At 29.0% G+C, this 18,234-nt stretch overlaps 1 protein-coding gene across 1 annotated transcript; it reads right to left on the bottom strand.

Moving 5' to 3' along the window:
- Positions 1 to 400: 400 nt before the first annotated feature.
- Positions 401 to 12,306, bottom strand: LOC105620671. Its single transcript, XM_012202164.1, has 7 exons — positions 12,196 to 12,306; positions 10,778 to 10,976; positions 9,201 to 9,401; positions 2,554 to 2,720; positions 1,414 to 1,509; positions 901 to 1,079; positions 401 to 629 (listed from the first exon to the last, which is right to left on the bottom strand). The coding sequence occupies exons 1-7, from the start codon at positions 12,304 to 12,306 to the stop codon at positions 401 to 403; spliced, it is 1,182 nt and encodes a 393-aa protein (XP_012057554.1).
- Between the last annotated feature and the right edge of the window lie 5,928 nt (positions 12,307 to 18,234).

Raw genomic sequence — 18,234 nt, 5'->3', positions numbered from 1 at the left:
TATGATCATTAATATTATTATCAATATTATTATCTATATTATTAATCATTAATAATACACTTAGACTTAATTTTTATTCTTTTATAAAACTGCAACTGTTTACATTAGGACAGTTCTAGCTTGTCGAAAAATTTTTTTCTGCTCATATCTTTGTGAAGATTACATTCTTTTTTCCTTTTCATATATCAATATTTAAAAAATAATTTTTGACGTTTTGTATATCTCAATGATTTTGTCTTAAATTAGTATAAAATAAAATTTATTAATGTGTAATTGTTCACATTTTTTTTGTACATATGTATAATTGATCACAATAGTGATCGGATGATACGGTAGATGTACGGAAGATGTCAATGGATCACAATAAAAATGGAAAGATTTTGATCATTATATACAAACGTCATCGTTCCTCTAGATTCGATTTGTAGATCGGTCTACTGTTGGATTTATTGTTCATGGAAACGGTATTGGTCCTGACCTGCGTGTACTTTGGCCTTTTGTATCGCGTGCTCCAGTGGAGATAACTATACCATCCCGCCACCAAGACGCCTAATCCGTTACAAGTGCATGAGAAGATGAGGAGGATTGTCAGAATACTTTCTACTTCGGGACAATTAAGATCGATGTATCTAATAAAATATGCACATTGTTATTTTAAAAGCATTTTTACATCTTTACATAAATTATATAGTTATTACTAAACTCGTTATATTTATATAATATAGATTTCCGATAAAAAAAGGAAAAAGTCGAAATGATCGAAAAAATCGAATTTTTATAAAGATTGTGTTCAGAAATACATATAAGATATATGTATATATTTCAATTTCTACGGTTTTTTTAGATATTCTAGAAAATGTTACGTAATTCTAACAATCTATGTCCAATTTTTTGGCATACCTGATTACACCTTCGAGTGAATCAAGCGATTCGCCGCGTGGTCTGCATACGCACGTAGCATTTAATACTCGTGCCGGAGTGCATTCCAGTCCCATAAGACGTGACAAGTGTATTGCAGAGAATATGCACGCACTCACACATGCAACAGTTGCCAGAACTGCCAAAAATATGCTAACTACCTGTTCATCATGAAGAAACGTGATATAAGCATCATAGAAAAAGAGTGTGATTTTTGTAAGTAATATACAATAATTATTTTAGAAATAAATCAGAATAAAATTAATAAATCAAATAACATCTAAATAAAATTGATACTTTTCTGCAATTAAAATTTTTTTAATTAATTAAAATAGAAACATTACCTATATATACTATTATAAAACAACATATAATAATAATGCTAAATATCTTATACTGCTTTAACAATATAAAAAATTAGACGAGCTGAATAAGTAACTCGGTCTTGAAAGTGTCTCTAAGAAATCTCTACAATGAATCAGAATTTTTATTTACCTTTGTAGCGGAAAGACAAAATCCAGAAGTCAAAGTCGGATATTCCTTTTTAAAACAGCACAACAGGCAAATTCCAAAACTCCCAGACATCAAGAGCTGAAAATATCGAAATAAAAAATATTAAACAATTGAACGAAAAGAAAATATTACAACTTAAAATGTTAATGTAAGATATACTTACGCGTTTAAAGTTACACATATCCCATTTTAAACTTATTGTATCTAATATTTTGAAAAGTATAAAGGATTCCAAAAAATATTTTATATAAAAGTTGATTTAAAGGGGATTGAATAATCTTTACGTAATCTTAAAAAATAAATTTCAAAGAACATTGATTTATTAAGATTACATGAAGGTCATTTTTTTAATAAAAGGTTTTTCTTATCTAATATGATTCCACTAATTATTCTACATATAAAAGTATTAAGGTAAATAACGAAAACTTAATATAGTTTATGAGATATTTTATTTTTTATTGTAACATGAAATATGAAATATCTCGTAAAATATTAATCTTTTGATAATAATCATACCTTTATACTTGTTTGCACAGAATAATAAGATAAATAAATTGAAGTAAAGAAAACATATAGTTGCATATGTAAAATGCATAATATTTTTGTTGTTACAAGATATTTCGATGCGAAGATTAAAATGGGATACTCTGTACAATTTTATTTCATATTAATAATACTGTATAAAATTAAAAATATTGTAAAAAAGCAAAATATTTTTGTTATTAAGAAGATTACTTTTATTGCATACTTACCTTTAATTAATTAAGGATTAAGCTTTTTAATAATATTAAGTTTTATAAAAAATCTGAAGGAGTATTATATTCAAAACCGTTAAAACCGATACAGCAAATAAATAACGATTAGTTCCAATAAACAATCTCTTTGACTTAAAACTGTTAGATACATACGATTATAATATATAAAAAATAATACATCTGTGTTATTACAAAGCATGATTATATCATTTTATAATACATATGTAAGTCTAATTGCAGCCATATGTTAGTGTGCCTATTCTAGCAGACTCAGCTTGTTAGATAAGCGAGGATTACCATTTTGTATTCTTGCATTATCATGATATGGAATGCAAATTTAATCGCCGTATAAAATTATTGCACTTACGGGCATGCCACTCCAATATGGATTGTCCATAATAGGCAGGTGCGGTGCCCAAAGCAACAACCATAATGACAAAGAAATCACTGCGACGCCGAGAATAGTCTGCAATGCTGCCAGACATCGAGCTAATCGTCGATGGTAGATCAAAGGAGGTAAAAACTTCTCTGGGCCTAAAAATATAAACCTACTTTTTACTCTCATCGCTATCGTTATCGTTTCGTAATATCGCGTCATCAATACATAATTATCGCTGGCAATCTATTACAAATTTATTCAGAATTTGTTCTATAGATGATTACATTATTCATACATGTATTGTAAGTTACGCATCAATTTATTTATTTAAAAAAAACGAAATAATATCAAATAATACTAGACAAAATAAAAAAGTTAGATCATTTTTGAAAGTGATTAGGTAAATTCGAACACAAAAGAAGTAAACTATCTTCATCATCTTTTATCGCGATTCACATCCTTTCTTAGTTGTCGTGGGATTATTCCCCGGAGAAAAAGTCGATAATTTCGTCACGCAATTCATCACATTACATCCGTTAGAAACATTTACTCGCGCAGATCTCTTAAGTTAGAGAGTTGAGACATGCAATCGGTCGCCTATTAGGTAATTAGGTAATTCGACGTTGCGAAGATAGGCATACGTCATTTTATCCTTCGCTACGACACACATTTCCCCATACAAACTGCCGATCATTGAGCGATATCTCATGGAATCGAGAAACTTAAATCTACGAAAGAAAGGAGAGTTTTCGAACAAGGTGGCCTCGTCACCATCCTTCCTTACAAGGTATCTCAACCGGTTGATGAATGATTAAATGTCCTTGCCATATCGAAGAAATCGCCAGGAAACTCGCCTACTACCATTATTTACACTGCAAGATTGAGTATTTCCCACTGGAATATTGAATAGAAAATGCGAGCAATCGTCTACCACCATAGCATTTTGCAATGGTATGTAAATGGCAGTTCCTTGTCAAGTTTCGTAAACAGTACCTTTGATTTATAAGAAAAAAACTATACAGTAAAGAGAAAAACTATACAGTTAATTATAAAAATATAGTGCTACTAAATAACATATATGCTATATCCCTTTAAATTTTTTTAAGTATTAAAAAAAATTCCCTATATGTGTGTATATAAACATTTTTTTTTTGACATATCAAACGGACGCGGGAACTAACTTGAAAAACTAATTCTACGTATATATAATTCTATGTATATATAAGAAAAAAGTTATAAGAAAAAAGCATGATTATAAAATAAGTAATGTCTTTTTGCAGAACTTCACATATGTAAGATTAAGAAATACACATAGATATAATTAGAAATAATTTAAAAAAATGCATTAATGTACAACGCATTGAGTTAATGTCTGATACAATAACATATAATGTGTTCATCGCCATATATAACTAAATTATAAGTTACTCGAACTATTTTTCCTTCCTTTTCAAATCAAAAATTCGTTGTAAATGTAAAAAAATTTAGGATTATATGATTGATATTCAAAAATTACAAATGAACGTTGCAAGAATCGATTCAAAATGAGTTTCTCACTGGACTATAAAATTTTCCGTAAATAAAAAAAGCGTAATAATAAAAGCGGATTTCCTCGTAAATGATAGATCAATATTTATAGATTAAGCAATAGAAACAACGATTACAGTGTATTTATACTATTGAGAACAGACTATGAAACGTTAGTGTGAGGAAGAAATGAGTACTTTGACCGCCATTGAAAAACCGCAAGAGTGAAGGGACACTATGTTTACTGGATACGCTGTGCTGAATACTTGATTGAGGAAGTATAGTATGCAAACTTGTACTGTAGTCAGATATAAACTAATTAATATATTCAAAGTCAAGCTACAAATTAGACAAAATTAATTAGAAAAAAATGAAAAAAGAAAAGAAAAAAACAAGAAATTTCTCAACCATTAACTATAAATTCAAGAAAAGAAGTACATTATTAATTCTGATTTTTCTTATTATTTATTATTTTGTTTAATAGTTTAGAATTAAATATAAGATTAGATAATAGAATACAAACATATTACATGTTACACATTTAAAAACATGTTTATAAATTATAAATCTCTTTAGTTTTAATGTATAATGTGGTAACTCTATAATCGTGTATGTGGAAACTCATATACGTACCTGAGATAATTATTCTCTATGAGCCTAAGTCAGTGTTTCTCAACTGTTTTAGTGTCGCGGCACACTTTAAACCGAGAAAGATGATAGCAAGGAAAAATCTAGACGATATATCTAATAGATATGTAAATCTTATCCCCCTACGTTTAAAAAAGTAGATTTCAAGATAAAGATTCTTGGAAAATAAAATTGCTTGTCATATTTTATAATATACTTGTTCTTTCATGTTTAAAAAAGCTATAACTGGCGAAAGTTTTTAAGATAAGATTGTCAAGAAATAGAACCTCATATTTAATATATTTAGCAACATTAATCGATTGTTATATCGACTAATTTTTGACAATAATATTTAAAAACGTCTTTTTCTTTACGCGATATTGTAACAATTTACGATATATTGACATATTTCATTATTGAAGATTTAAATTTATTTTTTTTTATTATGTTACAATATAAATTATTCTTATAGTATTCTTAAAAATTATGAAGCATATATATATATATATGTGAGACTAAAGAAATCTTAATCTATAGAAAATTTAATTCATTTAAAGAGACAAACTAGCATTTCATTGTTTAATTAAAATAAAATTCTTATTAAGGTAATTCAAATTAAGGCAACTCTTTTTTACACTATTGCCTGACATTTTTTAATATTGTTGTTAGAGCATAAATCAGTCAATATAGTACATCAGTCAATAATCAATGTTGCTAAAGATATTAAATACAATCAACTTTTACAATCAACTTTTACAATCAACTCTTAAAAATTCTATCCTAAAATCAGTATTCTTAAACATAGGGCAATTTTTACACTATTAATGTTTACGCAGAGACTGATCATGGATGCATTTTACGTCACGCACGTATAAAAGAGAAATTCTTTTGCAGCGCAATACGCATGCAGAATTTTAATATCTCACGACATCGCTCGACAATTCGTAGAAGATACGATACGTGCTCGCTACGGAAGAGAAAAACAATTTTCACACACGGAAACGTAATGCGCGCATCTGCTATGTGAGGATTATGTCTCTAACTGTACCGCAGGTACGCGCTATAACTGGCGAACGATGCAAACTGCAACTGCAGAATATAAACGTCCGCACATTGTAGAAAGGTCGATTAAAATAAAAAGCGAACATAATCTCGATTTTCACGTAATTATCTTAAGGTAACGTAAAATTGCAGACTGTTCCTTCTCTAAAAAACAGGACTCTTTTTGATGTGATCGGACGACTACTGCAGTTGTCAAGTAGCAGATATTGCTGCTCTTTTGAGAAGCGATTCGCACGGTGCGGGAATGCAAGACATGAATACGCGTTGTTCGTATTGTATTGCTTTGCCATATGTACGCCGTACTTATTGCACAATACGAGGATCTACCGGTGCGGGTATAAAGGAAGAAAGAGTTATATCAAGAGGTCAAACGACGACACAACCAACGGAATGAATCACGTACGCACTTATCACCTTTAATTTAATATCCATTTATCAATGATATATTGCTAGTATGATATATATCGCTACTAATACTCAGCAGCTCAGAAATTTATACTTACTTGACATGTAACCCAAGATAACAATAGATAAACATTGTGAAAATAATTGCCAAATTTAGAAGTTAAAAAGCATGCTACGTTTATTATTAAAATTACGGAAGTTGAAAATTAGACTCGTCCGGTGCAATTATTAAAGTCAAAAAGGAATTTAAAGCCGATATTATTTAACAATGACTCGTATATTGCAATCCATTCACCGTGTAAATTCCAAACTATCTGTAATTTGTCTTCGTTCACATCAGGTACCGGTCACGTCGACTACGTAAATGGGTCGATTTATGTGAATATAAACGTGAATGCACATTATATGTATGAGATAACAATGAGCAACGTCGGTCCTTGTCTCATACATCGCGTCGTCACGGCCGGCAAATTTGCCGCAAAATGTGCGGCCCACATATAATATACGCATACTGGGTGGTACGTTTTCATCATCCGTTGTCCCCAATGCATGAATGCTCACGATGTAACTTGCGTAAGAAGGCATGACCGCAGGTCATTAATTAAGTAATTGCACTGTAATTTTGTTAACTAACGCGGTTGTAAGATGTTGCAATTAACTTCTAGATTGATATATTCAACAAATATTTTCTGTCACGTTGCCATGAGCAAGAAATTTATAATATAAAAATTTTGTATATAAATAATTTTTACACCGTAAAAATTACATTTTAATTTATTAATATTTGTTGTATATATAAGTGTATACATATATAAGAGTTGCGTATTATTTGTTCGCTCAAATTATCATAAGTATGTATGTTTGAAACTCATTTATTTTCAATATTACGATTGTTTGATTACTGGCCGGATATTTTTGGATGAAAGCCAAACGAGGATTACATATGTAAGGGCGCCGAAATTGGGCGTAAGAATAACGGGTCGGCTTGTAAGTCCTGAAATAGAATTAGGGCTACGTATATACTAAGCCCTTGAACAGCGGAACGGATCACGGTATGTATATACATCATCAATTTCGAGCCTTCGTACTCGCGCTGTGTTGCTTATTTTCAAAAAAATATGGAAATAGTATTTATCGCTTACATAATCATTTTTTTTGCTTTAATTAATATTCCAATATTAATTATAAGATCAAATAACATTACTATAGAGACTAACAGTTTATATAGATATGAATGTTTAAATATTTACTGCTGATCTTCAGATTTTTTTTAAATAATGAAGATTTATAATTCTATTCGATATAATGTTTTCTGATAAGAAAGTTTAGCTGCTCAAAAGTATATTTCCTGTGAAATAATTTTCGTCTTATTGTAATCAAGAAATAGTTACGATTTTGCAAGTATAATGGAATTACGCTATGATAATTAATTTCAGTGTGTACAAAGCGAGACGAGTATTAAAAAGTACAATGAATTTTTTGCGCCAAAATGAGACTACGCATTCTGAATACGTACCAAAAAGATCACGCGATATATTTCCGGTCTGATACTTCCGCTATCTGCGGAGAACCATGTGCATCCACTTTATGTTCTGTGGCCAGCGGAGCACGAAACGTTTAAAACTCACATCAGTGAAATACATATACGCGAGAGTAATTGAAGAAAACAAGAATTCTTTTTCTAAATGAACGATAGAGTAGTTAGCAGAATTTATAATAAAATTCTGTATTTCTTCGACTGAATTCTTCAAATAAATTGCATTTTTTTCATTTTTTTCAAACAAAAATTGCATAATACAACACTTGCAATAAAATAATTCTCTAGACACACACACGCGCACGCACAAAAAATTTTAGGCAAAATAATTTTACATACAATTTTAATAAAAAATATTGGATAAATTATAAGAACAGTAATATGATAATTGAATTTTAAATCGGTTGTGATAAAAATGGAATTTTTAATGAAATATTAGTGAATTTTAATAGAACCTTTAAAATCTTGTTAATGTTATAATATTCTTTTTATAAAGAATATATTATATATGTTTGATATTTTTTATACATTAAACATTCTTTAATTAAAATTCTTTTATATATTAAATATTCTTTAAATATATTTCTTATTTAATTACACAGGTATGAATCCCAATTTTATGTCCATCTTCTTTAAAACAAACTCCCATTCTTTCGCACATTGCATTTTCATCACCTTTAACTCCTTTCATTAACTATCTTTACTCATGCATTTGATTCTATCTAATTATCACGATGATAAAAAGTCGCTGCACTTTCTTGCAATCCATGGCGATACTAATTATAATCTTCCTGTCTGCCTTGGCATCAATCTCAATCCTGCTAAGCAACCGGCCGGCGGCTAAGAGTGATAGTCGCGTTCATTAGCGTACGTAGAATTATATGGCAACATCATAATGTGTCGCGTGAAGCAACGAGATTATTAAAAGAAATCGAGAAAATCAAATTGTACCGGGCTGGTCGCATTCCACAACCGGAGAAGCAATTCGCGAGCGCGCGATCTTATCTTCGAGAGAAATCGATCGCATAGCCGTCAAAAAATTAATAATCGTACACACACGATTTCATAAGATCGATCAAGAAGAGCGCAGAGAATGCCATTGCTTCTCATCGGTAATTTGCTGATTGCATGCGTTCTTGGATATATGTATATTTCGAAACGTTCGCTTAGATTCTTAAATTCTTGTAACTTTTTCGTCATCAATGCGTACTTATAATAACGAACGATAGAATTATCACGTTCTACTATTTAGAAGTCACAAAATGATATGGCTAAGTGCAATCGCTTGTTACACAATACGATGCGTGCAGGATATATAATTACTTTTTTCAAATATTTCAAAAAATCGACTGTTAAAGTCTGTGAGACGAGAAGTAGAAATATAAATTTAAAGAATTTAAATAATTTTGTCATGCCTATCGTTAACACTGTGATTAGAAAGATACAAAGCTCAGGTAAGAAGTGATTGTGTACTCACGATGACCGGTCCGATGCATTACGATCATTCTGCTGTGCCTCAAAGAATTTCTCGTGGGCGTGTGTCGACCCGCTATTTGAGAAGCTGCCAGATTGACAGGAACTGTGGTTGATAAACAGTTGGCCATCGATGGAGCCCGACCAAGTTCTTTCTCTTTGTCTCCGCGGCAAATGCGCCCGATATTTCCAGTTGAAACTGCACCTGTCATGTACGGTAAGTACTTAATAAAAAAAATTACTTTGCCCAGGTGTTTTTCTCGCATCTTTTTTATTTCAACATTTCAGAAACATATTCAATATAAGGAGGAAGATATTTTGCAAGAAAATGAATCAGTTAATTACACACAGCAATTATGTATGATGTCATAAAACTCGACTTTGCTTCATTTCAGAAATCCGGAATTACTTAATTATTTACACACGCGAATGTTAGGTTTCTTTTATCCTTCAGAAAATTATAATATAATGAGTTCAAAAAAGTTCAAATTGTATCCGTCGATTTGCAAAATTTTTATATATATTTTATATATATTTTATATATATTTTTTATTTTATTATAAAAATTATCATATTCAATATTATACTATTATATTTTTTTAATTTATCATCATTAAAAAATCATGTAAAAATTAATGCAATTATCCACATGCATCTGCTCCAAAACGCTACTTTCATAATATACGTCATTTTATTAGTACGCACAATCTTGGCACGCGCGAATATAGCTGTCGCGAAAAACAAGAGCTGCGGTACATACGAGAATTTAGGACGATAAGGTTTCGCGCACTAGTAATATCTGAAGTAGAACGAACAGGTCAAGCTGGCACGAAAGAATTAACATACGTATATATATATATATATATATATAGACGAACAAGTGTAGAGTCAATTTAATCTCAGTTATTGCTGATTTCCATTTTCATAAATTTTATTATTTCAAGATTTTAAAAATCAAGCTTATATTATAATAATGTTTTAAAATGATATTATTTACGAGCGATTCAACATTAATTCATCTTAAGTGAAACTAAACCAATAGCTAATTTCTGTTAATTTTATTTATATACATATTATACTTTATTATATTTATTATATTTATATACATTTTCCAGTTCTACAAAATTAAATTTTTTACAGTGTTCTAAAGATGCTCATTAACATAAGCGTTAAATTTGATCATCAATTTAATTTATGATATTACTATTCCAATTTCAATGCAAGACTACGTTTAAAGATTGGCACTAATCAGCGCATTTCGCACAGAATTGGAAAATGTCATAAAATTTATAGAAATATATTATTAGACAATAAACTAAACAAATAAATAAAATCCAGTTCGGATTGTATAAAGTACTTTTTTATTTATTTGTATTAATTCATATTATTATTTCTTTTTATTGTTTTAAATACCAATTTACAAAAAAGCTACCGTAAAATGTAAGCGGAAAGCGCTGAATCTACGTGACATTTACGAATGTAGGAATCGTATCGATTATCGCGCGTTTATATAAACTATAAACAATAGACATTTCATGCACACACGTAAAAGACGCATCGTAAAAAGTGCATTCAACTCACCCGTGACTTTGGCAATGTGAATCTTCGATACGTTGCCTGCGCTAACAGCGCTATTGACCCTGTTGTTGTTATTATTATTGCTGCCATTAATACTGTTATTATTGTTGCTTTGAGATACGACAGACGTGTCATCATGAATTTGATTCAAATTACCCACACTCATCGTGGAAGTGACACAAGGCGGCATCATCGGCACATCCTGCAAGATCGAAAAAACGATCGCGTCAATTTTGACAAATGATTCTTGCCACTTTAAGAAAAGACTGAGTTATATATTTTTGAATAATACAACACAGTCGAGAAAAATAATAATGCGATATTTAAAATTATTAAAATTATTATGTATGTATGAGATTCTTTAAATCGATTAGCAAAGCATATATTACTATATGACTCTTCCTTTTTCTTAAATTTAGAATTAGAATTATTAGTGTAGTGGTTTAAATATAATAAAATTTAGTTACAGAAATACCATTCTTTCAAATTTGCATCGCAGTTAAATATTAACAGATAAAAATTAAATTAAAGAACTTTCTTACTAACCGCTTAACTTTTAGATATAAAAGAGTCATTTCCGCCTCCATAAGTGCTACATTGTACGGAACAAATGTTTAGCATCGATGTTAGAATGTAAATTTATGATGATTTGCACACAACGAGCATATTTAGATAATTAATATCGGTTACAATTAAGATTCTAATTATGCTAATGTGAAATGTTATGGTTGTGAAATTCAGGAATTTTTAAGCACGTTTTTCTTAGACTTCTTCCTAGATGCTTCCTAGATGTTTTATAACAGATTATTTCAAGTGATATAAAAAGCAATAGATATCTGAGAGCCTTATTTATATTGACTATTTCTCTTTGGATTCGTTAAGTAATTAACAACGATTTATGAACTATAATCTTTTGTGTATCTTTCCTCTAGATGTTACCGTATGAGATTACAGCTGCAGAATGATATTATTGATAGCTTCATATAGAGATTATTTTATATTTATACTTTATGTTATATTAAAACATCTAGTAAAACTATGTACAAATATTTTATTTCAGATTCAATTCTTTTAAAATTTAATTAAAAGTCATACCCTCTTACCATCTTTGTATTTTTGATACTACTTAATGTTCATAAACTTTAAAAGATTAAACGAATACTATGTTAAAATAAAATCCATTACTCGCGCTTATAATTTTAAAATCTATTGATGCTCTGAAATTTTTGTTAAATTAAAAATCTATAACCAATTGCTTTCAGAATAAAAAATAGCGATAATTTTATGATATCTTATGCATTCTTATTTCTCATTTATGCAAGAATACCCGTATATGAATCCGCTACTTTAAAAGAGCGAAAGTTATCGAATCGATAATTAATACTAGTAATCATGTTGCACTGGCAGCACGCGAAGCTTACTTGCAATAACACATGTGAAACAGAAAACACGTGAAGCCTCACCTTGTAATTATCATAAAGGCTCACCGGCCGGCTCCTCGGCGCATACTGAATCTCTTCGTCAGTCTGCATCGTGCGTATGCTGTGTGACAATATTCCTAAGGGATGCGCGCGCAACTCGTAGGACGTCCTCCGTAGGTCACTCTCCCTTCTTCCTCCACTTCCGGCGGATCTGCAAAAGGTGAGCGTGATGGCATGACACTTAATGAGACCATGGTTAAGAGTAGTAAATTAGCGCAGTAATGCGCAGGTGCATGGTAATCTCATGTGCATACAAGAATAGTAAATTGAATTGTAAATAATAATTTTTCGCACTAAATAGAAAATGAATACTAACTCGCCATAGCATGAAAATATTATGTTACTTGAACTTTTTCTGTTATAAATTATTTTCTTATTGATTATATTAAATACGACTCTTTATTTAGTTTTTAATATTACATTTTTGTGTTTTTTTAATTCTTTTGAATTAAAGAAGACTCTGAGTGAGTACGGAACGCTTTTTATTTTATTATAAATAACTATTCTATGACTTTTAAGGCATAAATTATCGTTGAATTTATTGTAACATTATTTTTGTTATGCTCGTTTTTTGGCCATCTTATTATTATATATTGATTAATTATCTTTTTAGTATAAAATTTTTAATAATATTTATAATAATTATTATTATGATTAATGATTCTTATCTAATATTTAATATTAATTTATCTAATTTCGTGATTTAAACGACGGAAATAACTTTTGAAATTATAAAACGTTTATTTATTATTGTATTATACTCATTTATCTATTATTAATTTATATTCGAATGTTTTTGTCAATCAAAAGAATGATTCGTAATAAATAATGTTTCCTTGTACCCATATAAATTTTTTGCTTCTCTTCCACAGAAGCATATTTGAATTCAATATACTCTTCACATCGGATGTGCGTTGATGACTCACAAATTGTCAAGCAATTTTGGAAGGGAACTTTCTCTTAATCCGATCCGACACGACATAAGTCACGCTCTGGCATTGCGAGGGATGTGCTTGTGCATAAAACAGAGATGATAAGGCATCTAAGATGAAATAGAAGGTCTACAATTTTCTTGATGCGTCCACGTGCCTGATCACGTGCGTCGCGCATCCGTCACTCCATAAATGTCCGCAAAATTGAAAAAGATTGTCTGCGTGAAAGTAGCTTTGATCATTTATTTGGACAGATCGTTTATCTGAAGAATAACTGAACTTTACTCTGAAAATATTTGCTTTCATACGCGTTGAAATAAATAATTCTAGACAAGATAAATCTAGATAAATGAATAATAAAATTTGCTTTCAAGGCAATCAAGTTACATAATTCTATATACCTATACCAAGTAAATTTAATTTTTAATATTAATTTACGGAATGTATAATTGTTATTTAATAAAAATAAACATGAGTTATCTTACATTTCGTTATTATATTTAGTAATAAATACAATAAATTAATAAAATAGTTCATATTTTCAAAGCTCTCGTGAATGAGAAAACATGACTCATACAATTTCTTTTTCCCTATTCAATTATCAGAGTAATTATTATCTTCCGACGTAAAAACAGAATAGTAGCACAACAAGTATAAAATAAAATGAGGAAAAATTCACGAGAATCAAACATCAGTTTATAAATAAGTCTCCCAGGCGTTACTCGATGGCGCAGATTCTCGATTTTACGGAGGTCACTTTACCTTCCCGAGTTATCCTGCTATTCGCAAAAAAGAAACAATATTTCTTCTGAGAACTCTGACACATTATGTTAAGACGCGGTCTCGGCGTTATGGCTTTCTCGGTCTTACAAGACCTTTAAGTGCTGATGAAATTTTGATTCCAACTTGGTGGAATCACATGAATTCCCAAGCCATTAACGAGAATAACACTTCATATCCGCTTAATGTGTTCCTGAAGTATACTGCTTAAATCTGTCTTTCGAAAAATTATATCGAAAATGTAAAAAATCGTAAGAGTATTCTCAAGTTTTTTGACAAGTAAAAAATGACAAACAAAAATTATTTTAGAGATTGCTTTACGTTTATTTTTTGAAATTTGAAGCTTCAAATAATACTTAATATTTTTTATTTATCTAATTAACCACTGTACTAAAAAAAAAGATCTTAATTATGAATTATACGAATGAAGCATATTTCAACAAGTAAGAATGTAAAAAGTGAACATGTTAACATAATAAAATAATCTTTTTTCTTGAAAATGTTAAATGTATAAATAGTAAACATAAATTTGATACATATTAATTTGAATTTTTATAATTTATTTTTATCCAGCATAAAGTCTTACTTTTGACTTAAAATCTTTTATTTGATTTCTTATAGAATCATGAAAAATAAAAAATTTCTTTTTGTACCAAATCCTTTTATGAATCTTGCATTTCTATAAATAACGGGAAACTTCTAACATTTTTCGCAGCGTCGATGAGCAAATAAAAATATAAAGATATGAGGCACTTAAATATCCCATAAAAAACTTTTTTGTATTCGAATGTGCGACAACGCAGCAATTCGTCGACACTTGATTACATTCGCGGCTGTGTCTGTTCTAAGTCCACTCAGTACGTTTTCTTGCAATTATATACGAAGCGTAGCCTTTGAGGAAGTAGCAAAAGTAATGCTCAATGAAAGTATTCAGGTTTCATTTCCGCAAGAAGTAATTTCAATATAAAAATGACCAGTAATCATTGAAAGTTAGTATCCTGACGTTGCATCTTTGTTATGTAATTAGATTTAGTTAGAGAAAAAAGGTAATTACTTTCTGTATTAAATTAATTATCTTTACCGTTAAAAATTTGTACGAAGATGTATATAAATATAGGTAAGCGGAGTAATTCGACGCATCGCGCGCGCCAGTACGTTTTTTGATGCTCGGTACTTGTCGAGTCAGCTGAAGTTTATGGTGCAAGACTAATTTATTTAAGTTCTTTGCACGTATTACTTTATGCTTATGATCAGAGAAAAATCATATAAAACGAATACAATTTAAGATTGTAGATTTAAAAAATATATAAAAATTGAGTATATTAATTAATTATTACTTATCTATTTATCATTTACTATCACTGTAGAAAATCATTGATACATTTAATTATATTATGAATTATAACATTTGATAAAAATGATCAACATATTTTTTAAGAAAAAAGCTTGTAAAACACGTTAATTATAAGGAAAATAATAAAAAGAAAAAATTAGATTGAAGAACAAAAGGCCAGTGTGAACATCGCCTAAGGGAGCTTAATAGAAAAATGACTTATTTCCAGCCATATAATCCGAACACAGATATAAGTTAGTTGTAGATAGGTCATATTAGGCGCTGGAACCTATAGAATCTCTCAAGTTACTAGTGATTATCGTCGGCATTTCCATTATCAATCTATTGCTGTGAGGATTCTATTGACGATATGAAAAATTGATGACAGTACAGTTATTAATAGCGATCGTGCAAAGGCTCAGTATCTCCGCGGCTTTATTGCCTTGCGTATATTGCACATTGATTGCGTATTAACTTGGGATTTTATGCTGTGAAAATAAAACCCTGTGCTCTCGAGCTTCAAGTACGACCACGACGTCGCGCTCCGATGATCAAAAAAAAGAAAGAAAAAATCTTGATCACGTAATCACCTGCTATCGAGTGTCACTTGCTATTGTCTGCTGTATGTAAAGATGTGTATAAAAATATAACCATTATAATGACATATCTGAAAAATCGTGTTAAAAACGATGTAAATAGTAATTATGTGATTAAATGACAATACAAGAGTCTTTACAAGAGAACAATTTGAAATTAAAATAAAGATATCTAAAAACAAAGTATACATAGTTCAATTTTTTACTAGCTCAATATAATTTTTAAGTATTTACATTAATATGTAATTCTATTCATATTTCCATTAGTTATAAAACAAAAGTGTCTTTTATTATTTCATAAAATTATCTTTTATTGTGTTCTTATTGTATTACATAGTCATATAAATTAATCACTTTTTGGCGCTTCAGACTTTAAAAGTATTCAATGTCTTACGAGTCCTATATATAAAATAGATATGTATGTAGACTTCTGACATAATGATACAGTGATAGCATGCGATTGCTGCAAACGCGATAGTTTCTCTGATTCGCAAGAAAAATTAAGCTAGATCAAACAATCTAGCAAAAAGGGCTCTTCAAGGGTTCTTCTGCGTGAGAATAATAATTGTCACGAATACGACAATCATTAAGGCGATAAAGTTTATGTCAATTTTTTATTCTGAAGAACAATATTCTTCATATACATTCGTACGTATTCTAAAAACGTATAATAGAACTATTATATTTCGAATGTAATTTATTATTATATGATATATTATCTTATGAAATTTGCTCGTCATTAATCTTGTTTTCGAAAACAGAAAACCAAAATAATTACATTCATCAGTACAAACTGATGTTTATATACACATATAATATGTATTTATTTGAAAAAATAATATATATGTTTTTTCCATTTTTCAAAAATAAGAAATAAATATTTAACATAAATTTTTACAATTTGTAATACATTTTTATAATTTTATAAAAAGAAGAATCAATTTTTATGCAAAAATAAAAAATTAGCATATTTAATTCAGACTTATTTAAAGATATTTTTATTTATTTGTACTTTTCTTCATCTTTTCTTCTTGTTATTTTATCTAATAAATGACTAAAATATTCCTTTTATTATTTTTTTATAATTAGACAAGACGTCAGTAAATTACAGGAAGTATGTGACCTTGAAATCATCCGCCTTGAGTATTACTTATAATTTACATTTATATGCAAATATTCATAACTCACATTAATACGATATTGTGTTTGTCGAAGTATTTTGTGTTAATAACAAGCAGTGTCCAGAAACATTCCATTGTAATAAAATTGATTAGAAGCTATTTTAAATATTAATTTTATTGTATCCGACAGGATTAAATTAGCAAGACAAAATCGAAATAATAAATTCAAATTTGTCCATATTGCAATTTTTTATGTTTCTCTTCATATTTAAAAAATTAAATAGCTTTTATAAAAATTTTTTAAATAAAAATTAAATAGCTATTATAAATATAACTCATGATCAAAAAATTAAATTAAGACAAGGTCTCTCATTTCGTGCTTTTTATTTCTTTAAAAAAAATTATTTTATTACATTAGAAATTGAAAAATATATAAATGTTTTTTATATAAAAATGTTATGTATAATAACTTAATGCTTAGCAAAGTGGAGTAAACTTAGCAAATCATCCTGTTAGCAACATTTTCAAAGAGAAACTACGTACATTGCTCGAGTCTACGTTAATGCACAAAATTGTTAACAATTATAACTGTAATTATCGAACACGAGAAAATAATAATCACATTCTATCACGCTCGATTTTCATTCATTAAGCAACCGTGCGTCTGGAGTTCATCATCATTTATATAATTAACGTGCGAACAAGCCAGTTAATAATTTATAATTCAAATGTAAAACGACTGCGTCTAGTAATTCAAATAGCGCATACCTACCTCTACAAAACTCATAAATCTAGATCAAATAATAATGCTTTTTAAGATGTATTTTGTTTTTCATATATGCTGCACAATATTGGAATTCTATATGTATTATTTATAAATTGTTTATACGATATATGTAATTTCTTTTTTTTAACATAGCAGACAACTCTTGATGTCGAACAATATTTATTTTACTTATTTTATTTATTCTATTTAAAAAAATAATGTGTGTGTTATATTAAGAAATTAAAATAAATTTTTTTAAATTGTAATGATTGATTTTTATTGTTTGATATTGAAAATATTGAAATATGTATATTGTATATATATATATATATATATATATATATATATATATACACACATACTATATTGTGTGTGTAGTAACGTCGTCGTACTATACTATATTAATTATATATATAACTTAAATTAACTTTAGTGTTATTTACTTACTTAC

This window comes from Atta cephalotes (assembly GCF_000143395.1).
Source record: "Atta cephalotes unplaced genomic scaffold scaffold00002, whole genome shotgun sequence".
In the NCBI taxonomy this organism is placed as follows: Eukaryota; Metazoa; Arthropoda; class Insecta; order Hymenoptera; family Formicidae; genus Atta; species Atta cephalotes.
Note: the sequence above shows the minus strand (reverse complement) of the source record. Positions and strands in the feature narration are given on the sequence as shown.